The 25460-nt window shown below is 39.6% G+C and overlaps 1 protein-coding gene across 1 annotated transcript in view; it reads left to right on the top strand.

Moving 5' to 3' along the window:
- Positions 1–19616, top strand: part of LOC129393699 (putative protein FAM157A) — a 47672-nt gene extending 28056 nt beyond the window's left edge. The window contains exon 4 of the mRNA XM_063604061.1: positions 18192–19616. Within this exon, the coding sequence (XP_063460131.1) occupies positions 18192–18256 (65 nt within the window). The 3' untranslated portion in view covers positions 18257–19616. The remainder of the gene's footprint in view (positions 1–18191) is intronic.
- Positions 19617–25460: the final 5844 nt, after the last annotated feature.

A 25460-nucleotide genomic window follows, 5' to 3' on the forward strand; every position in this document is an offset into this window, starting at 1 on the left:
CGCTTCCAATACTAACGTAATAATATCCGCATCATGCCCTATCACTGATCTAATGCACACCATCGCTTCTAATACTAATGTAATAATATCCACACCATGCCCTAACACTCATCTAATCCACACCATCGCTTCCAATACCAATGTAATAATATCCACACCGTGCGCTAACACTCACGTAATCCACACCATCGCTTCTAATACTAATGTAATAATATCCACACCATGCCCTATCACTGATCTAATGCACACAATCGCTTCTAATACTAATGTAATAATATCCACACCATGCCCTAACACTGATCTAATCCACACCATCGCTTGTAATACTAATGTAATGATATCCACACCATGCCCTACCACTCATGTAATCCACATCATCCCTTCTAATACTGATGTAATAATATCCACACCATGACTTATCACTGATCTAATGCACACCATCGCTTCTAATACTAATGTAATAATATCCACACCATGACCTATCACTGATCTAATCCACACCATCACTTCCAATACTAATGTAATAATATCCACACCTTGCACTATCACTGATCTAATCAACACCATCGCTTCCAATACTGATGTAATAATATCCACACCATGCCTTACCACTCATCTAATCCACACCATCTCTTCCAATACTAATGTAATAATATCCACGCCATGCCCTATCACTGATCTAGTCCACACCATCGCTTCCAATACTAATGTAGTAATATCCACATCATGCCCTATCACTGATCTAGTCCACACCATCGCTTCTAATACTAATATAGTAATATCCACACCATGCCCTCTCACTGATCTAGTCCCCACCATTGCTTCTAATACTAAAGTAATAATATCCACACCATGCCCTATCACTGATCTAGTCCATACCATCGTTTTTAATACTAATGTAATAATATCCACCGCATGCCATAACACTCATCTAATCCACACCATTGCTTCCAATACTAATGTAGTAATACCCACACCATGCCCTATCACTGATCTAGTCGACACCATCGCTTCCAATACTAATGTAATAATATCCACACCATGCCTTATCACTGATCTAGTCCACAACATTGTTTCTAATACTAATGTAATAATATCCACATCATGCCCTAACACTCATCTAATCCACACCATCACTTCTAATACTAACGCAATAATATCCACACCATGCCCTAACACTGATCTAATCCACACCATCGCTTCCAATACTAATGTAATAATATCCACACCATGCCCTATCACTGATCTAATCAACACCATCGCTTCCAATACTAATGTAATAATATCCACACCATGCCATAACACTCATCTAATCCACACCATCGCTTCCAATACTAATGTAATAATATCCACATCATGTCCTATCACTGATCTATTCCACACCATCGCTTCCAATACTAGTGTAATAATATCCACAGCATGCCCTATCACTGATCTAGTCCACACCATCGCTTGTAATACTAATGTAATAATATCCACAGCATGCCCTATCACTGATCTAGTCCACACAATCACTTCTAATACTAATGTAATAATATCTACACCGTGCCCTATCACTGATTTAGTCCACACCATCGCTTCCAATACTAATGAAATAATATCCACAGCATGCCATATCACTGATCTAGTCCACACCATCGCTTGTAATACTAACGTAATAATATCCACAGCATGCCCTATCACTGATCTAGTCCACACCATCGCTTCTAATACAAATGTAATAATATCTACACCATGCCCTATCACTGATCTAGTCCACCCATCGCTTCCAATACTAATGTAATAATATCCACACCATGCCCTATCACTGATCTAGTCCACACCATCGCTTCCAATACTAATGTAATAATATCCAAACCATGCCCTATCACTGATCTAATCCACATCATCGCTTCCAATACTAATGTGGTAATATCCACATCATGCCCTATCACTGATCTAGTCCACACCATCGCTTCCAATACTAATGTAATAATATCCACATCATGCCCTATCACTGATCTAATCCACACCATCACTTCCAATACTAATGTAATAATATCCACACCATGCCCTACCACTCCTCTAATCCACACCATCCCTTCTAATACTAATGTAATAATATCCACACCATGCCCTATCACTGATCTAATGCACACCATCACTTCTAATACTAATGTAATAATATCCACACCATGCCCTATCACTGATCTAATGCACAACATCGCTTCCAATACTAATGTAATAATATCCACACCATGCCCTACCACTCATGTAATCCACACCATCCCTTCTACTACTAATGTAATAATGTCCACACCATGCCCTACCACTGATCTAATGCACACCATCGCTTCTAATACTAATGTAATAATATCCACACCATGACCTATCACTGAACTAATGCACACCATCGCTTCTAATAGTAATGTAATAATATCTAAAACCATGCACTATCACTGATCTAATCCACACCATCGCTTCCAATACTAATGTAATAATATCCACACCTTGCGCTATCACTGATCTAATCAACACCATCGCTTCCAATACTAATGTAATAATATCCACACCATGCCCTAACACTCATCGAATCCACACCATCGCTTCCAATACTAATGTAATCATATCCACACCATGCCCTATCACTGATCTTATCCACACCATCACTTCCAATAGTAATGTAATAATATCCACACCATGCCCTACAACTCATCTAATCCACACCATCCCTTCTAATACTAATGTAATAATATCCACACCATGCCCTATCACTGATCTAATCCACACCATCACTTCCAATACTAATGTAATAATATCCACACCTTGCGCTATCACTGATCTAATCAACACCATCGCTTCCAATACTAATATAATAATATCCACAGCATGCCCTAACACTCATCTAATCCACACCATCGCTTCCAATACTAATGTAATAATATCCACGCCATGCCCTATCACTGATCTAGTCCACACCATCGCTTCCAATACTAATGTAGCAATATCCACATCATGCCCTATCACTGATCTAGTCCACACCATCGCTTCCAATACTAATGTAATCATATCCACAACATGCCCTATCACTGATCTTATCCACACAATCACTTCCAATAGTAATGTAATAATATCCACACCATGCCCTACAACTCATCTAATCCACACCATCCCTTCTAATACTAATGTAATAATATCCACACCATGCCCTATCACTGATCCAATGCACAACATCGCTTCTAATACTAATGTAATAATATCCACATCATGCCCTATCACTGATCTAATGCACACCATCGCTTCTAATACTAATGTAATAATATCCACACCATGCCGTAACACTCATCTAATCCACACCATCGCTTCCAATACTAATGTAATAATATCCACACCATGCCCTAACACTCATCTAATCCATACCATCGCTTCCAATACTAATGTAATCATATCCACCACATGCCCTATCACTGATCTTATCCACACCATCACTTCCAATAGTAATGTAATAATATCCACACCATGCCCTACAACTCATCTAATCCACACCATCCCTTCTAATACTAATGTAATAATATCCACACTATGCCCTATCACTGATCTAGTCCATACCATCGTATCTAATACTAATGTAATAATATACACAGCATGCCATAACACTCATCTAATCCACACCATCGCTTCTAATACTAATGTAATAATATCCACACCATGCCCTATCACTGATCTAATGCACACCATCGATTCTAATACTGACGTAATAATATCCACATCATGCACTATCACTGATCTAATGCACACCATCGCTTCTAATACTAATGTAATAATATCCACACCGTGCCCTAACACTCATCTAATCCACACCATCTCTTCCAATACTAATGTAATAATATGCCCACCATGCCCTAACAGTCATCTAATCCACACCATCGCTTCTAATACTAATGTAATAATATCCACACCATGCCCTATCACTGATCTAATGCACACCATCGCTTCTAATACTAATGTAATAATATACACACCATGCCCTAACACTGATCTAATCCACACCATCGCTTCTAATACTAATGAAGTAATATCCACACCATGCACTCCCACTCATCTAATCCACACCATCCCTTCTAATACTAATGTAATAATATCCAAACCATGACCTATCACTGATCTAATGCACACCATCGCTTCTAATACTAATGTAATAATATCCACACCATGCCCTATCGCTGATCTAATCCACACCATCACTTCCAATACTAATGTAATAATATCCACACCTTGCGCTATCACTGATCTAATCAACACCAATGCTTCCAATACTAATGTAATAATATCCAAACCATGCACTAACACTCATCTAATCCACACCATCGCTTCCAATACTAATGTAATAATACCCACACCATGCCCTATCACTGATCTAGTCCACAGCATAGCTTCCAATACTAATGTAATAATATCCACACCATGCCTTATCACTGATCTACTCCACACCATTGTTTCTAATACTAATGTAATAATATCCACAGCATGCCCTAACACTCATCGACTCCACACCATCACTTCTAATACTAACGTAATAATATCCACACCATGCCCTAACACTGATCTAATCCATACCATCGCTTCCAATACTAATGTAATAATATCCACACCATGCCCTATCACTGATCTAATCAACACCATTGCTTCCAATACTAATGTAATAATATCCACACCATGCCCTAACACTCATCTAATCCATACCATCGCTTCCAATACTAATGTAATAATATCCACATCATGCCCTATCACTGATCTGGACCACACCATCGCTTCCAATACTAATGAAATAATATCCACAGCATGCCCTATCACTGATCTAGTCCACACCATCGCTTGTAATACTAACGTAATAATATCCACAGCATGCCCTATCACTGATCTAGTCCACACCATCGCTTCTAATACAAATGTAATAATATCTACACCATGCCCTATCACTGATCTAGTCCACCCATCGCTTCCAATACTAATGTAATAATATCCACACCATGCCCTATCACTGATCTAGTCCACACCATCGCTTCCAATACTAATGTAATAATATCCAAACCATGCCCTATCACTGATCTAATCCACATCATCGCTTCCAATACTAATGTGGTAATATCCACATCATGCCCTATCACTGATCTAGTCCACACCATCGCTTCCAATACTAATGTAATAATATCCACATCATGCCCTATCACTGATCTAATCCACACCATCACTTCCAATACTAATGTAATAATATCCACACCATGCCCTACCACTCATCTAATCCACACCATCCCTTCTAATACTAATGTAATAATATCCACACCATGCCCTATCACTGATCTAATGCACACCATCACTTCTAATACTAATGTAATAATATCCACACCATGCCCTATCACTGATCTAATGCACAACATCGCTTCCAATACTAATGTAATAATATCCACACCATGCCCTACCACTCATGTAATCCACACCATCCCTTCTACTACTAATGTAATAATGTCCACACCATGCCCTACCACTGATCTAATGCACACCATCGCTTCTAATACTAATGTAATAATATCCACACCATGACCTATCACTGAACTAATGCACACCATCGCTTCTAATAGTAATGTAATAATATCTAAAACCATGCACTATCACTGATCTAATCCACACCATCGCTTCCAATACTAATGTAATAATATCCACACCTTGCGCTATCACTGATCTAATCAACACCATCGCTTCCAATACTAATGTAATAATATCCACACCATGCCCTAACACTCATCTAATCCACACCATCGCTTCCAATACTAATGTAATAATGTACACACCATGCCCTATCACTGATCTAGTCCACACCATCGCTTCCAATACTGATGTAGTAATACCCGCATCATGTCCTATCACTGATCTAGTCTACAACATCGCTTCCAATACTAATAATATCCACACCATGCCCTATCAATTGTCTAGTCCACACCATCGCTTCTAATACTAATGTAATAATATCCACACCATGCCCTATCACTGATCTAGTCCACAACATCGTTTCTAATACTAATGTAATAATATCCACAGCATGCCCTAACACTCATCTAATCCACACCATCGCTTCTAATACTAACGTAATAATATACACATCATGCCCTAACACTGATCTAATCCACACCATCGCTTCCAATACTAATGTAATAATATCCACACCATGCCCTATCACTGATCTAATCAACAACATCGCTTCCAATACTAATGTAATAATATCCACATCATGCCCTATCACTGATCTAGTCCACACCATCGCTTCAAATACTAATGAAATAATATCCACACGATGCCCTATCACTGATCTAATGCACACCATCTCTTCCAATACCAATGTAATAATATCCACACCATGCCCTAACACTCATCTAATCCACACCATCCCTTCTAATACTAATGTAATAATATCCACATCATTCCCTATCACTGATCTAATGCACACCATCGCTTCCAATACGAATGTAATAATATCCACACCATGCCCTACCACTCATCTAATCCACCCCATCCCTTCTAATACTAATATAATAATGTCCGCACCATGCCCTACCACTGATCTAATGCACACCATCGCTTCTAATACTAACGTAATAATATCCACACCATGCCCTAACACTGATCTAATCCACACCATCGCCTCTAATACTAATGTACTAATATCCACACCATGCCCTACCACTCATCTAATCCACACCATCCCTTCTAATACTAATGTAATGATATCCACACCATGACCTATCACTGATGTAATGCACACCATCGCTTCTAACAGTAATGTAATAATATCCACACCATGCCCTATCACTGATCTAATCCACACCATCACTTCCAATGCTAATGTAATAATATCCACACCTTGCGCTATCACTGATCTAATCAACACCATCGCTTCCAATACTAATGTAATAATATCCACACCATGCCCTAACACTCATCTAATCCACACCATCGCTTCCAATTCTAATGTAATAATGTACACACCATGCCCTATCACTGATCTAGTCCACACCATCGCTTCCAATACTAATGTAGTAATATCCGCATCATGTCCTATCACTGATCTAGTCCACAACATCGCTTCCAATACTAATAATATCCACACCGTGCCCTATCAATTGTCTAGTCCACACCATCGCTTCTAATAGTAATGTAATAATATCCACACCATGCCTTATCACTGATCTAGTCCACACCATCGTTTCTAATACTAATGTAATAATATCCACAGCATGCCCTAACACTCATCTTATCCACACCATCGCTTCTAATACTAACGTAATAATATCCACATCATGCCCTAACACATCTAATCCACACCATCGCTTCCAATACTAATGTAATAATATCCACACCATGCCCTATCACTGATCTAATCAACAACATCGCTTCCAATACTAATGTAATAATATCCACATCATGCCCTATCACTGATCTAGTCCACACCATCGCTTCCAATACTAATGTAATAATATCCACAGCATGCCCTATCACTGATCTAGTCCAAACCATCGCTTGTAATACTAATGTAATAATATCCACAGCATGCCCTATCACTGATCTAGTCCACACCATCGCTTCTAATACTAATGTAATAATATGTACACCATGCCCTATCACTGATCTAGTCCACACCATCGCTTCCAATACTAATGTAATAATATCCACACCATGCCCTGTCACTGATCTAGACCACAGCATCACTTCCAATACTCATGTAATAATATGCACATCATGACCTAACACTGATCTAACCCACACCATCGCTTCCAATACTAATGTAATAATATCCACATCATGCCCTATCACTGATCTAATCAACACCATCGCTTCCAATACTAATGTGATAATATCCACATCATGCCCTATCACTGATCTAGTCCACACCATCGCTTCCAATACTAATGTAATAATATCCACACCATGCCTTAACACTGATCTAATCCACACCATCACTTCCAATACTAATGTAATAATATCCACACCATGCCCTACCACTCATCTAATCCACACCATCCCTTCTAATACTAATGTAGTAATATCCACACCATGCCCTATCACTGATCTAATGCACACCATCCCTTCTAATACTATTGTAATAATATCCACATCATGCCCTACCACTAATGTAACGCACAGCATCGCTTCTAATACTAATGTAATAATATCCACGCCATGCCCTAACACTCATCTAATCCACAGCATCGCTTCTAATACTAATGTAATAATATCCACACCATGCCCTACCACGCATCTAATCCACCCCATCCCTTCTAATAATAATGTAATAATATCCACACCATGCCCTATCACTGATCTAATGCACACCATGGCTTCTAATACTAATGTAATAATATCCACACCATGCCCTAACACTGATCTAATCCACACCATCGCTTCTAATACTAAGGTAGTAATATCCCGACCATGCCCTACCACTCATCTAATCCACACCATCCCTTCTAATACTAATGTAATAATATCCACACCATGACCTGTCACTCATCTTACGCACACCATCACTTCCAATACTAATGTAATAATATCCACACCATGCCCTACCACTCATCTAATCCACACCATCCCTTCTTATACTAACGTAATAATATCCACACCATGCCCTAACACTGATTTAATCCACACCATCGCTTCCAATACTAATGTAATAATATCCACACCATGCCCTATCACTGATCTAATCAACACCATCGCTTCCAGTACTAATGTAATAATATCCACACCATGCCCTAACACTCATCTAATCCACACCATCGCTTCCAATACTAATGTAATAATATCCACATCATGCCCTATCACTCATCTAGTCCACACCATCGCTTCCAATACTAATGTAATCATATCCACAACCCGCCCTATCACTGATCTAATCCACACCATCACTTCCAAATGTAATGTAATAATATCCACACCATGCCCTACCACTCATCTAATCCACACCATCCCTTCTAATACTAATGTGATAATATCCACACCATGCCCTATCACTGATCTTATGCAAACCATCGCTTCCAATACTAACGTAATAATATCCGCATCATGCCCTATCACTGATCTAATGCACACCATCGCTTCTAATACTAATGTAATAATATCCACACCATGCCCTAACACTCATCTAATCCACACCATCGCTTCCAATACTAATGTAATAATATCCACACCGTGCGCTAACACTCACGTAATCCACACCATCGCTTCTAATACTAATGTAATAATATCCACACCATGCCCTATCACTGATCTAATGCACACAATCGCTTCTAATACTAATGTAATAATATCCACACCATGCCCTAACACTGATCTAATCCACACCATCGCTTGTAATACTAATGTAATGATATCCACACCATGCCCTACCACTCATGTAATCCACATCATCCCTTCTAATACTGATGTAATAATATCCACACCATGACTTATCACTGATCTAATGCACACCATCGCTTCTAATACTAATGTAATAATATCCACACCATGACCTATCACTGATCTAATCCACACCATCACTTCCAATACTAATGTAATAATATCCACACCTTGCACTATCACTGATCTAATCAACACCATCGCTTCCAATACTGATGTAATAATATCCACACCATGCCTTACCACTCATCTAATCCACACCATCTCTTCCAATACTAATGTAATAATATCCACGCCATGCCCTATCACTGATCTAGTCCACACCATCGCTTCCAATACTAATGTAGTAATATCCACATCATGCCCTATCACTGATCTAGTCCACACCATCGCTTCTAATACTAATATAGTAATATCCACACCATGCCCTCTCACTGATCTAGTCCCCACCATTGCTTCTAATACTAAAGTAATAATATCCACACCATGCCCTATCACTGATCTAGTCCATACCATCGTTTTTAATACTAATGTAATAATATCCACCGCATGCCATAACACTCATCTAATCCACACCATTGCTTCCAATACTAATGTAGTAATACCCACACCATGCCCTATCACTGATCTAGTCGACACCATCGCTTCCAATACTAATGTAATAATATCCACACCATGCCTTATCACTGATCTAGTCCACAACATTGTTTCTAATACTAATGTAATAATATCCACATCATGCCCTAACACTCATCTAATCCACACCATCACTTCTAATACTAACGCAATAATATCCACACCATGCCCTAACACTGATCTAATCCACACCATCGCTTCCAATACTAATGTAATAATATCCACACCATGCCCTATCACTGATCTAATCAACACCATCGCTTCCAATACTAATGTAATAATATCCACACCATGCCATAACACTCATCTAATCCACACCATCGCTTCCAATACTAATGTAATAATATCCACATCATGTCCTATCACTGATCTATTCCACACCATCGCTTCCAATACTAGTGTAATAATATCCACAGCATGCCCTATCACTGATCTAGTCCACACCATCGCTTGTAATACTAATGTAATAATATCCACAGCATGCCCTATCACTGATCTAGTCCACACAATCACTTCTAATACTAATGTAATAATATCTACACCGTGCCCTATCACTGATTTAGTCCACACCATCGCTTCCAATACTAATGTAATAATATCCACACCATGCCCTATCAGTGATCTAGTCCACACCATCGCTTCCAATACTAATGTAATAATATCCACATCGTGCCCTATCACTGATCTAGTCCACACCATCGCTTCTAATACTAATGTAATAATATCCACACCATGCCCTATCACTGATTTAATCCACACCATCACTTCCAATAGTAATGTAGTAATATCTACACCGTGCCCTATCACTGATCTAGTCCACACCATCACTTCCAATAGTAATGTAATAATATCCACACCATGCCCTATCAGTGATCTAGTCCACACCATCGCTTCCAATACTAATGTAGTAATATCCACATCATGCCCTATCACTGATCTAGTCCACACCTTCGCTTCTAATACTAATGGAATAATATCCACACCATGCCCTATCACTGATCTAATCCACACCATCACTTCCAATACTAATGTAATAATATCCACACCTTGCGCTATCACTGATCTAATCCACACCATCGCTTCCAATACTAATGTAATAATATCCACACCATGCCCTAACACTCATCTAATCCACACCATCGCTTCCAATACTAATGTAATAATATCCACGTCATGCCCTATGACTGATCTAGTCCACAGCATCGCTTCCAATACTAATGTAATCATATCCACAACCTGCCCTATCACTGATCTAATCCACTCCATCACTTCCAATAGTAATGTAATAATATACACACCATGCCCTACCACTCATCTAATCCACACCATCCCTTCTAATACCAATGTAATAATATCCACACCATGCCCTATCACTGATCTAATGCACACCATCGCTTCCAATACTAACGTAATAATATCCGCATCATGCCCTATCACTGATCTAATGCACACCATCGCTTCTAATACTAATGTAATAATATCCACACCATGCCCTAACACTCATCTAATCCACACCATCGCTTCCAATACTAATATAATAATATCCACACCATGCCCTAACACTCATCTAATCCACACCATCGCTTCTAATACTAATGTAATAATATCCACACCATGCCCTATCACTGATCTAATGCACAACATCGCTTCTAATACTAATGTAATAATATCCATACCATGCCCTAACACTGATCTAATCCACACCATCGCCTCTAATACTAATGTAGTGATATCCACACCATGCCCTACCACTCATCTAATCCACACCATCCCTTCTAATACTGATGTAATAATATCCACATCATGACCTGTCATGGATCTAATGCACACCATCGCTTCTAATACTAATGTAATAATATCCACACCATGACCTATCACTGATCTAATCCACACCATCACTTCCAATACTAATGTAATAATATCCACACCTTGCGCTATCACTGATCTAATCAACACCATCGCTTCCAATACTGATGTAATAATATCCACACCATGCCCTAACACTCATCTAATCCACACCATCGCTTCCAATACTAATGTAATAATATCCACGCCATGCCCTATGACTGATCTAGTCCACACCATCGCTTCCAATACAAATGTAGTAATATCCACATCATGCCCTATCACTGATCTAGTCCACACCATCGCTTCCAATACTAATGTAGTAATATCCACACCATGCCCTATCACTGATCTATTCCACACCATCGCTTCCAATACTAATGTAGTAATATCCACACCATGCCCTATCACTGATCTAGTCCCCACCATTGCTTCTAATACTAAAGTAATAATATCCACAGCATGCCCTATCACTGATCTAGTCCATACCATCGTTTTTAATACTAATGTAATAATATCCACAGCATGCCATAACACTCATCTAATCCACACCATCGCTTCTAATACTAACGTAATAATATCCACACCATGCCCTAACACTGATCTAATCCACACCATTGCTTCCAATACTAATGTAGTAATACCCACACCATGCCCTATCACTGATCTAGTCGACACCATCGCTTCCAATACTAATGTAATAATATCCACACCATGCCTTATCACTGATCTAGTCCACACCATTGTTTCTAATACTAATGTAATAATATCCACAGCATGCCCTAACACTCATCTAATCCACACCATCCCTTCTAATACTAATGTAATAATATCCACACCATGCCCTATCACTGATCTAATGCACACCATCGCTTCCAATACTAACGTAATAATATCCGCATCATGCCCTATCACTGATCTAATGCACACCATCACTTCTAATACTAATGTAATAATATCCACACCATGCCCTAACACTCATCTAATCCACACCATCGCTTCCAATACTAATGTAATAATATCCACACCATGCCCTAACACTCATCTAATCCACACCATCCCTTCTAATACTAATGTAATAATATCCACACCATGCCCTATCACTGATCTAATGCACACCATCGCTTCTAATACTAATGTAATAATATCCATACCATGCCCTAACACTGATCTAATCCACACCATCACCTCTAATACTAATGTAGTGATATCCACACCATGCCCTACCACTCATCTAATCCACACCATCCCTTCTAATACTGATGTAATAATATCCACATCATGACCTGTCACTGATCTAATGCACACCATCGCTTCTAATACTAATGTAATAATATCCACACCATGCCCTAACACTCATCTAATCCACACCATCGCTTCCAATACTAATGTAATAATATCCACGCCATGCCCTATCACTGATCTAGTCCACACCATCGCTTCCAATACAAATGTAGTAATATCCACATCATGCCCTATCACTGATCTAGTCCACACCATTGCTTCTAATACTAAAGTAATAATATCCATACCATGCCCTATCACTGATCTAGTCCATACCATTGTTTTTAATACTAATGTAATAATATCCACAGCATGCCATAACACTCATCTAATCCACACCATCGCTTCTAATACTAACGTAATAATATCCACGCCATGCCCTAACACTGATCTAATCCACACCATTGCTTCCAATACTAATGTAGTAATACCCACACCATGCCCTGTCACTGATCTAGTCGACACCATCGCTTCCAATACTAATGTAATAATATCCACACCATGCCTTATCACTGATCTAGTCCACACCATTGTTTCTAATACTAATGTAATAATATCCACAGCATGCCCTAACACTCATCTAATCCACACCATCACTTCTAATACTAACGTAATAATATCCACACCATGCCCTAACTCTGATCTAATCCACACCATCGCTTCCAATACTAATGTAATAATATCCACACCATGCCCTATCTCTGATCTAATCAACACCATCGCTTCCAATACTAATGTAATAATATCCACACCATGCCATAACACTCATCTAATCCACACCATCGCTTCCAATACTAATGTAATAATATCCACATCATGTCCTATCACTGATCTATTCCACACCATCGCTTCCAATACTAGTGTAATAATATCCACAGCATGCCCTATCACTGATCTAGTCCACACCATCGCTTGTAATACTAATGTAATAATATCCACAGCATGCCCTATCACTGATCTAGTCCACACCATCGCTTCTAATACTAATGTAATAATATCTACACCGTGCCCTATCACTGATCTAGTCCACACCATCGCTTCCAATACTAATGTAATAATATCCACACCATGCCCTATCAGTGATCTAGTCCACACCATCTCTTCTAATACTAATGTAATAATATGCACACCATGCCCTATCATTGATGTAATCCACACCATCGTTTCCACTACTAATGTAATAATATCCACAGCATGCCCTAACACTCATCTAATCCACACCATCCCTTCTAATACTAATGTAATAATATCCACACCATGCCCTATCACTGATCTAATCCACACCATCGCTTCCAATACTAATGTAATAATATCCACACCATGCCCTATCACTGACCTAATCCACACTACCACTTCCAATACCAATGTAGTAGTATCCACATCATGCTCTATCACTGATGTAGTCCACACCATCGCTTCCAATACTAATGTAATAATATCCACACCATGCCCTATCACTGATCTAATCCACACCATCACTTCCGATACTAATGTAATAATATCCACACCATGCCCTACCACTCATCTAATCCACACCATCCCTTCTCATACTAATGTAATAATGTCCACACCATGCCCTACCACTGATCTAATGCACACCATCTCTTCTAATATTAATGTAATAATATCCACACCATGACCTATCACTGATCTATTGCACACCATTGCTTCTAATACTTATGTAATAATATCCACACCATGCCCTATCACTGATCTAATCCACACCATCACTTCCAATACTTTTGTAATAATATCCACACCTTGCGCTATCACTGATCTAATCAACACCATCGCTTCCAATACTAATGTAATAATATCCACACCATGCCCTAACACTCATCTAATCCACACCATCGCTTCCAATACTAATGTAATAATATACACACCATGCCCTATCACTGATCTAGTCCACACCATCGCTTCCAATACTAATAATATCCACACCATGCCCTATTAATGATCTAGTCCTCACCATCGCTTATAATACTAATGTAATAATATGCACACCATGCCCTATCACTGATCTAATCCACACCATCGCTTGCAATACTAATGTTATAGTATCCATATCATGCCCTAACACTCATCTAATCCACACCATCGCTTCCAATACTAATGTAATAATATACACATCATGCCCTATCACTTATCTAGTCCACACCATCGCTTCCAAAGCTAATGTAATGATATCCACACCATGCCCTATCACTTATCTTGTCCACCCCATCACTTCTAATACTAATGTAATAATATCCACAGCATGCCCTAACACTCATCTAATCCACACCATCGCTTGTAATACTAATGTAATAATATGCACACCATGCCCTATCACTGATCTAGTCCACACCATCGCTGCCAATACTAATGTAATAATATCCACACCATGCCCTATCACTGATCTAGTCCACACCATCGCTTCCAATACTAATGTAATAATATCCACATCATTCCCTATCACTGATCTAGTCCACACCATCGCTTCTAATACTAATGTAATAATATCCACACCATGCACTATCACTGATCTAGTCCACACCATCACTTCTAATACTAATGGAATAATATCCACACCATGCCCTATCACTGATTTAATCCACACCATCGCTTCCAATACTAATGTAATAATATCCACACCATGTCCTATCACTGATCTAATCCACGCCATCGCTTCCAATACCAATGTAGTAATATCCACATCATGCCCTATCACTGATCTAGTCCACACCATCGCTTCCAATACTAATGTAATAATATCCACACCATGCCCTATCACTGATCTAATCCATACCATCACTTCCAATACTAATGTAATAATATCCACACCATGCCCTTCCACTCATCAAATCCACACCATCCCTTCTGATACTAATGTAATAATATGCACTCCATGCCCTGTCACTGATCTAATCCACACCATCGCTTCCAATACTAATGTAATAATATCCACACCATGCCCTATCACTGATCTAATCCACACCATCGCTTCCAATACTAATGTAGTAATATCTACATCATGCCCTATCACTGATCTAGTCCACACCATCGCTTCCAATGCTAATGTAATAATATCCACACCATGCCCTATCACTGATCTAATCCACACCATCACTTCCAATAGCAATGTAATAATATCCACACCATGCCCTACCACTCATCTAATCCACACCATCCCTTCTAATACTAATGTAATAATAACCACACCTGCCCTATCACTGATCTAATCACACCATCACTTCTATTACTAATGTAATAATATCCACATCATGCCCTATCACTGATCTAATGCACACCATCGCTTCCAATAGTAATGTAATAATATCCACACCATGCCCTACCACTCATCTAATCCACACCATCCCTTCTAATACTAATGTAATAATGTCCACACCATGCCCTATCACTGATCTAATGCACACCATCGCTTCTAATACTAATGTAATAATATCCACAGCATGCCCTAACACTGATCTAATCCACACCATGGCTTCTAATACTAATGTAGTAATATCCACACCATGCCCTACCACTCATCTAATCCACACCATCCATTCTAATACTAATGCAATAATATCCACACCATGACCTATCACTGATCTAATGCACACGATCGCTTCTAATACTAATGTAATAGTATCCACACCATGCCCTATCGGTGATCTAATCCACACCATCACTTCCAGTACTAATTTAGTAATATCCACATCATGCCCTATCACTGATCTAGTCCACACCATCGCTTCCAATACTAATGTAATAATATCCACACCATGCCCTACCACTCATCTAATCCACACCATCCCTTCTAATACTAATGTAATAATATCCACACCATGCCCTAATACTCATCTAATCCACACCATCTCTTCTAATACTAATGTAATAATATCCACACCATGCCCTAACAGTAATGTAATATCTGCACCATTTCCCAACACCAATACAATATCCACACCATTCCCTAACACTAATCTAAATGTCCATACCATGCCCTAACACTAATATATTGACACAATTGCCTCTAATACTAATATATAGAATAATATCTAGTAAGTGGACCCTGTTGACATTGAGGCTTTTTTAAGGGTTTTACAGCTTTGGCTGAACTATAGCCTCTGTAATGGATTTTGATGATGTGTCTGCTTTGCTGGCATGGTATTGACATGGTTGTTTTAAAAAGTAACTTACTTTCCAATAATGTCATATTTCTAAGCAACTTCCCGTAGTAGTACAAAATACAACTTTTTCTTCCCTTAGATTCCCCAACAGTTATTGCCGTACCAGATTTGCAGTGTCGCACAAAATACTCTGGTATATTGCACTGAAAGCATGGACACTCTCCCAGGTAACTACCACATAACCCCTAGATCAGGAAATCAGCGTTGTTCCTACATGATAATTCAGTCCACAAACTCACTTCACTTTTACCTCGTGCCACACTTGGGAGTATAATGTGTTTTTTTTTTTTTTCATTCGGATCCAGTTTTCTTTTCCTGGAACTGTTTCCCAGACTTTCCTTCATATTTATGACCTTGACACATTTAAAGAGCACACAGGTTTTTGTTTGAACAGCTGTTTTCAGGTCTTTGGGGTATATACCTAGGAATGGAATCATTGAGTCATATGGTAAATCTATTTGTAACTTTATGAAGAAACATCAAATTATTTTACACGTAGGCTGCACCATTTTGTCACTTATTGTCACATATTGTCACAAGCAGTGTTTAAGAGTTCAAGTTTCTGCACATCTTTGTCAACACTTGTTATTTTTTAGTATAACTATTCTTGTGTGAGTTAAGGGTTATCTCTTCATGGTTTTAATTATGGTAATGATGTTAAGCATCTTTTCATGTGCTTGTTGGTGAAGTGTGTATTAAAGTCTTTTGTCAATTTTTAGATTGGGTTGTCTTTGCTGTGGAGTTGTAAAAGTTCTTTATACATTCTGGATAACAGACACTGATGAAGTATCTAATGTGCCGACATTTTCTTCCATTTTATAGGTTGTTGGAACGTAATAAGAGTTAATGTGTGGTCTCTGCTGCAGTGTCCTGAAACAGAGCGCTAAGCCTCGGGAATGTACGAAGTAATGTGTCTTTCGTATGCTAATGAAATGATTGATGGCTGGGGGCACCTGGATAGCCTCAGTGGGGCTGGCTGCCAAGGGAAGCAACCTTGTCATTAGAGGATTTGAAATTTCTTCCCCCGTCCCGTCTCTGTGAAGGGGAGAGGTGCTGATGGTTGAGTTGATCACCTATGGCCACAGACGTAACCAATTTGCCTGTGTAATAAAGGACAGGGTTGGGAGAGCATCTGTGTTGCTCTCCCAACACAGGAGATACTGGGAGGATCATGTCTGGTGAGGGCATGGGAGGCCTGCATTCCTTCCACATACCTCACCTTGTGCATCTCTTTTTCTGGCTTTTCATTTGTAGCGTTTAAAAGATCCTTGGTAATAAGTCAGGAATAGTAAGTACACTGCGTTCATGGGTTGTGCAATGTGATGTAGCAAATTGCTGAACCCAATAAGGGTGTTGTGGGAGCCTCCAATCTGTAGCAAAGTCAGACAGAAGGTAACCTGGGAACCCACTGTTTGTGGTTGGCACCTTAAGTGGTTACAGTCTTGTAACGGAGTACCCATATTTTCTTACAGAAGAAATGAATTAGTTTTACCATTTTGCTGTTCCTGCACTTAGCTCTTTAGGAATGCAATTATAAGCTTTACTGTCTCTCCACCAGACACTTCCTATACTGCAAACTTTTCCAACTGTGTGATAACTTAAAAGTTCCAGGGACCAAACCTTGAAACAAACTGGCACTTCCATATCTCTCCCCCACCAGGAGATTGGCAGCAGACAACAGTCAATTTACAACCTGGCTCTGCCCATGGTGGTGCTAGCAAGATCACCTAATGGAGAAAACATCAGAGCATGTCCCATAGACCCTGCACCTCCTCACCTCATCCCCTGCATGCCATTCTGGCAAGTCCGAAAGCCCTGCTTTCTGCCCAGAAAGTGGAAGCGCTTCCCTTAAGGCAAGAGCCTGTATGTTCCCTTCAGCTAAGCTCTGGCATAAAGTCACTTTCTTTTTACCATCCTTGTGTTTGTCATTTAAATTTGCAAGCAACAAGGGGCATGACGTGTATTCCTAGGACTGAGTCCTTAGCCTGTGGGGTCTGATGCTTTCTCCATTTACTGTCACAATTGGGTTGCACTGTAGGACACCCAGCTGGTACCCAAGATTTGGTCTGTGTGGGGAAAAAACCGATGTATCTGGTAACAGAAGTGTTCTGTGTTGAGTGTTGAGAGTATACTATAAGACAGTTGTTTTTCCTATTATAACATTTTGTCTTTCAACTTTTTTCTTCATGTCTTCTGAGACGTAAAAGTTGTAAATTTTGAGGAAATAAATTGATTTATTTTTCCTTTTGTGGTCTGTGCTTTTGGTGTCAGATGTAAGAAACTATTGCTACATGTAAGGTCATGAATGCTTAACTGTATGTTTTCTTCCAGAGTTTTTAGTTTTCACCTATTTTGGTCTTTGAGCCATTGTAGTTTAATTTTTTATGTGGTATGAGGTAAGGATACAATTTCATTTCCCTTTATGTGGATAGCAAGTTGCCTTACATCACTTGTTGAGGACAGGATTCTTTCCCCAATTTACTGGTAATGGACCTTGTCTAAAATCAGTTGAGCATAGAGGTATTGTTTTCTGTCTGGACTCCCAATTCAATTCAGTTGATATTTCTGTTTATTCCTGTGCGAGGATCCCACTGTTTTTATTACTGTTCCTTTGTAATAAAATTTGAAATTGGGATGTGATCAGGATCAGCTTATCCACTTCTGTCCCAAGGCCTTTGGGATTTTTGTAGGAATAACATTGAATCCACGGATTGCTTCGTGTACTTTGGGAAACTTAACAATGTGGTCTACAAATCCACAAATAAGATAAGTTTTTACATTTATTGGGAATTTAATTTCCTTAAGTAATGTCTTATAATTTCCCTCATCTAAGTCTTGTCATTTCATTCCATTTATTCCTAAGTATAATATTGCTATTGGTATTTTTTAAGGTAGAATTTTCATAATTTGGTTTAGAGATTATTCATTCCTAGCATATGCATATAAAATGGAATGTTTGGCCAGGCACCGGGGCTCATACCTGTAACCCAAGCAGGTTGAGAGGCTGAGGAAGGGTTAGGGTTAGGGTTGGGGTTGGGGTTGGGGTTGGGGTTGGGGTTAGGCTTACGGCTTAGGGCTTAGGGATTAGGGCTAGGGCTCGGGCTAGGGTTAGGGTTACGGTTAGGGTTGGGTTAGGGTTGGGTTAGGGTAGGGTTAGGGTTAGGGGTTAGGGGTTCGGGTTCGGGTTTGGGTTTAGAGTCCATGTGTTCTTTTGGAGCAAGTCACTATGCAGAGCCCACAGTTATGGAGTGAGGAGTTGGCTCCACCTTCTTGGTGGCTGAGTGTCTACATCAATTATTTGGAATTCTTTTGCAAAGGAGATTTCTATGCAACTCCATTTGCTTATTCACCTAGGGATACAAATACAGACACCTAGATAATGACTTTAAGCTTTAGTTATTATTCAACACTACAGTATTATGTTGCACAATTCATTCCTGTGTTGGCCATCAGTAGCTGTTTTTATTGGCTCTTATTTTTCTTTGATATATTTTAAATTTTTTAGTACTTACTTACTTTCTGATACTTCCAGATTATCCTGGCTCCTATATTTACTGTCCCAGTTCTAGTATCAGACATTTCTTCAAAGAGCCTGATTCCTTTCAGAATGGTAGGAAAACTTACATCTGGCTGCTGAATGAGCACATTGTATCTTGTCCCTCATTGGCAATGCTAGGAAGTATATGTGTGTGTCTAACCTACCTATACACACCTAATTATAAAGTTTTCTATGAAGAACTGTGTGTATCTTTATTAAACTAAACATAAGTTTACGTTGATGTCTCCACCTCTGATCTACTATCACATGAATCATTCTAGCCTTCTTGCCTTGCTAATTTGTAATCTCCCACTTCAACAGTGAGAAACCTGGTTCCCACCATCTGTGACTTATGTAAGTCATTGTTTTATTCCAGATACAGACACTGTGGTTTTACAATTGTTCACAATTGCTTTTGTTGGAAAGAACTTTATAAAGTGGAATCCAATGATGAAGTATAGTTCATGTGCCTTCAGCCTACAGATTCTGTTCCTTTTCAAAGTGACTTAGGTCAACACCATTTTCCCTACACCTTCAGTGAGTTTTTACCTACATTTGTGTCTTAGTCCATTTCGTGGTTCTGTAACAGAATACCTGAGGCTGCGTAATTTATAAGTAAAAAAGGTTCATTTGGTTCACAATACTGGTGGCTGGAATGTCTGAGATTGGGCAGTTGCATCTGGCAGGGCCTCAGTCTTTTTCACCTCATGGTGGAAAGTGGAAGGGGAGCAAGGGGTGCCCCAGAGATCACATAGCAGAAGTGAAAGCAAGAGGGAAGCCAAGGAAGCCAGACTCTTTTTAATTACCTACTCCTGCAGAAATTATCTATTCCTGTGAGAACAGAACTCACTCACCCTCATGGAGGACATTAATGTATTCATGAGGGATCCATCCCCACGACCCAAACACCATCCACTAGGCCCCACCACCCCACACTGACACAGTGGGAGTCAAATTTCAACATGAGTTTTTGTGGGGACAAACCACATCCAAACCATAGTAATTTGTAGCATAAATTCTTTTTCACATGATGTATTCTGTCCTGGGATACTCCACATCCTGAGTAATTGTATTTAATTTGAATAGAGTTTGCTTTAACCATTTGGCTGTAAAATTCTGCATATTTCGACAAATGCATTGTGGCAGATATCCCACTATTAAAGTATCATATGGAATGCTTCAAACCCCCACCCCATGGAGCCAATGGCTTCCCATCTGTATAGTTTGCCTTCTCCAGTGTCTCATTAAATGAGATCACATTGTGTGTATCCTCCTCAGACTGTCTTCTTCCATTTAGCAATGTGCATGCAAGATTCACTCATGTCTTTGTGTCAGTTGATAGCTTGTTCCTTTCTATGGCTAAATAGTATTCCATTACATGAATGTACCACAATTTGGTTATGCATTTTGGGGAGCAGAACCTTCCTCTTCTAACTTTGTTCCAGGGTTGGAGACCTTCAAATTAACTGACAATGGATACATTAGTAGGAGAGACAATACTTGGCTTCTTGTTCCCCAAGTATCATTGTGGGACAAAATTCATCAGATGGCAGGATCCAGTTTACAAAGGGGTAAAAATAGCCCAGAAACAAGAAACAAGACTAGAATCTGATAAGCTATAATGGCTATAGTTTTCCTTTAAAATTTTTTTTGAGACAGGGTCTGGCTCTGTCATCCAGGCTGCAGTGCAAAGGTGCAATCTCAGCTCATGGCAACCTCTACCTCCTGGGTGCAAACGATCCTCCCTCCTCAGCCTCCTGATTACCTGGGACTACAGGCAGATGCCGTCATGCCCATCTAATTTTTGTATTTTTGGTAGAGACGGGGTTTCATGGTAGCTTTTGATTGGAAATAACATCAAAGTAGTTGTCAAAATACTTAGGAATGTTATTTTTGGATTGTAAGGTGAGACTTGTTTAGCTTTGGAAAAAATGCCCAATTTGTAATAGGGGAGGAAAAATAATTTTTTGTTTTCGGAATTCTTAGATGGGATGCTCTGTAAAAACTGACAGATTAAAATGAGCAAAACAGAAAAGTTTAAAAACATGTATACCTTATGGTTACATGGGAGATACTCAGGGAAAAATGAGTAAATCTCCAACAGGTGGCTTTCAGTTCAAGCATAAATACTGTCTTCAACTTAAAGAAAGAAGATTTGAGGTGCATTAGTGGGGAGTTAACTAGCAAAAGCACATTAGACAAGGGTAAGGTTCGTTATACAGACTTAAGTCCATGCATTCTCCATTGATAAGACTCTTTAGTGATTTAGTTATCGTTCTCTTCTTGGTGTCAAGAGAGGTAGCTCAAAAACCTGCAGACAAATGTTTATAGTAGCCAAAGGGGATCAGACTATGTCAGCCCAAAATATGCCACTTCAGCATAAGTATTCATGGCAACCTCTACCTCCTGGGTGCAAACGATCCTCCCTCCTCAGCCTCCTGATTACCTGGGACTACAGGCAGATGCCGTCATGCCCATCTAATTTTTGTATTTTTGGTAGAGACGGGGTTTCATGGTAGGTTTTGATTGGAAATAACATCAAAGTAGTTGTCAAAATACTTAGGAATGTTATTTTTGGATTGTAAGGTTATTACAATGGTTTATTACAAAGGTTATTACAAAGGTTATTAAATGGTTATTTCCTTTATAGATGTAAATTTTCCTTACACAAGTAATTTCTACTGTGTTTTCACAACTTCCTTTGTTAGCTTTTTTTTTTTCAAAATAATTAGCTTGGAATAATTCTTAAGCCAAAGGGACATATTTTGGGGTTGCATATTCTGGTTTCCTACCATTATATTTTGGGGTGGCATATTTTGGTCTTATATTTGGTCTTATATATAGACCAGCTGTGCTTTTTATGGTTTTCAGGTCTCTAGTATGTTGAGCATCTTTTTGTAAGTGTACTTGCCATCTGTAGATCTTCTTTGTTGAGGTGTCTGTTCAGATCTGTGTGCATTTTTAATTGAGCTGTTTAACTTATTGTTTAGTTTTAACAATTTTTAATATATTTTGAATACAAATTCTCAGATCTGTATTTTGCAAATATTTTCTTCCATATGTGGCTTGTCTTTTGGTTCTCTTAACAAGGTCTCTTCCAGAGTATAAACTGTAAATATTAAGAAATCCACATTGTCATTTCTTCTGTGTATATCAACCTTGTGTGTCATTTGTTAAAATTCATTACCAGACGCAAAGGCACATAGCTTTTCTTCTGTAGTTTCTTCTAGAAATTGTATAGTTTTGCATTTTTAGTGTAAGGATGATTTTGAGTGATTATTTGTGTAAGTTGTAAAGTTTTCATCTACATGCATATCATTTCTTATGGTTTCCAATTAATCATTCCCTGACTATTTTTGGGAAAGACAGAGGATAGTGGGCTCTGTTAGAGTAGATAGCTAGACATGAACAGGAGGGGGAGCTCCTGGAAAAGGGGAAGTCTGTGAAGGCTCACCTGGAGGGACCCCCAAAAATGCACATATTAGTAGCATCTCTAGTGCTAGAGTGGATGGGCACTTGTCAATTGTGGTTAGGAGGGAGAAGAGGTACCTACGCAGAAACACCCTAGAACTTCTCTTAAGATGCCCCAATCATCATTCACTCTGCAATAAAAATGTCAGAATATTGCTAGCTACATGCAGATAAGAAGGACAAAGGGGACATTCTTAAGAGAAACCTGGCACCATAAGTACAGATTAGGGCAGAGAAAGACATTCAAAAGAGGAAGGTGCAGTAGATACAAACGTGACTGCTGTCAGCCTGCCTGGGATGGCGGGAAGGAGGCTGGTGCCAGTGTGGATTCGGATTGATCACCACACATGTACCTCAATCAACAGTAAGGAGGTCCCACAAGCCTAAGTGGGGCAAGTTGGGGACCTAAGGCAGTAGCAGGAGAACCAAAGAAAACAGGCGGAGACTTGAGACAGAGGCAGGAATGTGAAGTCCAAAATAAAATTCCCCGCACAGGACTCTTAGGGTGTTTTCATGCACTATCAGCCCACTCCTCCCTATTTTTCTACAATAAGCTCTTTACACTGTATTTCTTTTGAATGAAGTTGTCTTCCATCTTTGCACTGCCTCTTGGTGAAAATCTTTCTTCCAAGTTAACTGGGACATCAGCTCTTCCCAGTAATAGCTCCTTTTCAGTTTTAATTTACAGAACTGATGGGGATTAATAACTGGCGCTCTGACTTTAAGTGGTGCAGGAGGCGGCCAGTAGGGGACGCCAGCCATCACACCGGGAGCAAGAGGGCACTGCCTAGTCCCCATCTGCCTGCAGGTGGCTTGCAGCCACGACAATGCCAGCAAGAGGGCCTGGCAGTGTCACTGGCTGCCAGCAGGGGGCGAACGACGACTACACTGTGAGCAAGAGGGCCCTGCAGTGTCCTTAGCTGCCAGGAGGTGGCGTAGGGGCACCACACCATGAGCAAGAGGACCGTGCAGTGCCCTGGTTGCCAGCAGGGGGCGTGCTGCCACTACACTGTGAGCAAGAGGATCCTGTAGTGCCCCCAGCGGTCAGAAGAGGGCGTCCCCTGACTACACTGCAAGGAAGA

Source organism: Pan paniscus, chromosome 3 (assembly GCF_029289425.2).
Source record: "Pan paniscus chromosome 3, NHGRI_mPanPan1-v2.0_pri, whole genome shotgun sequence".
NCBI classification, from domain to species: domain Eukaryota; kingdom Metazoa; phylum Chordata; class Mammalia; order Primates; family Hominidae; genus Pan; species Pan paniscus.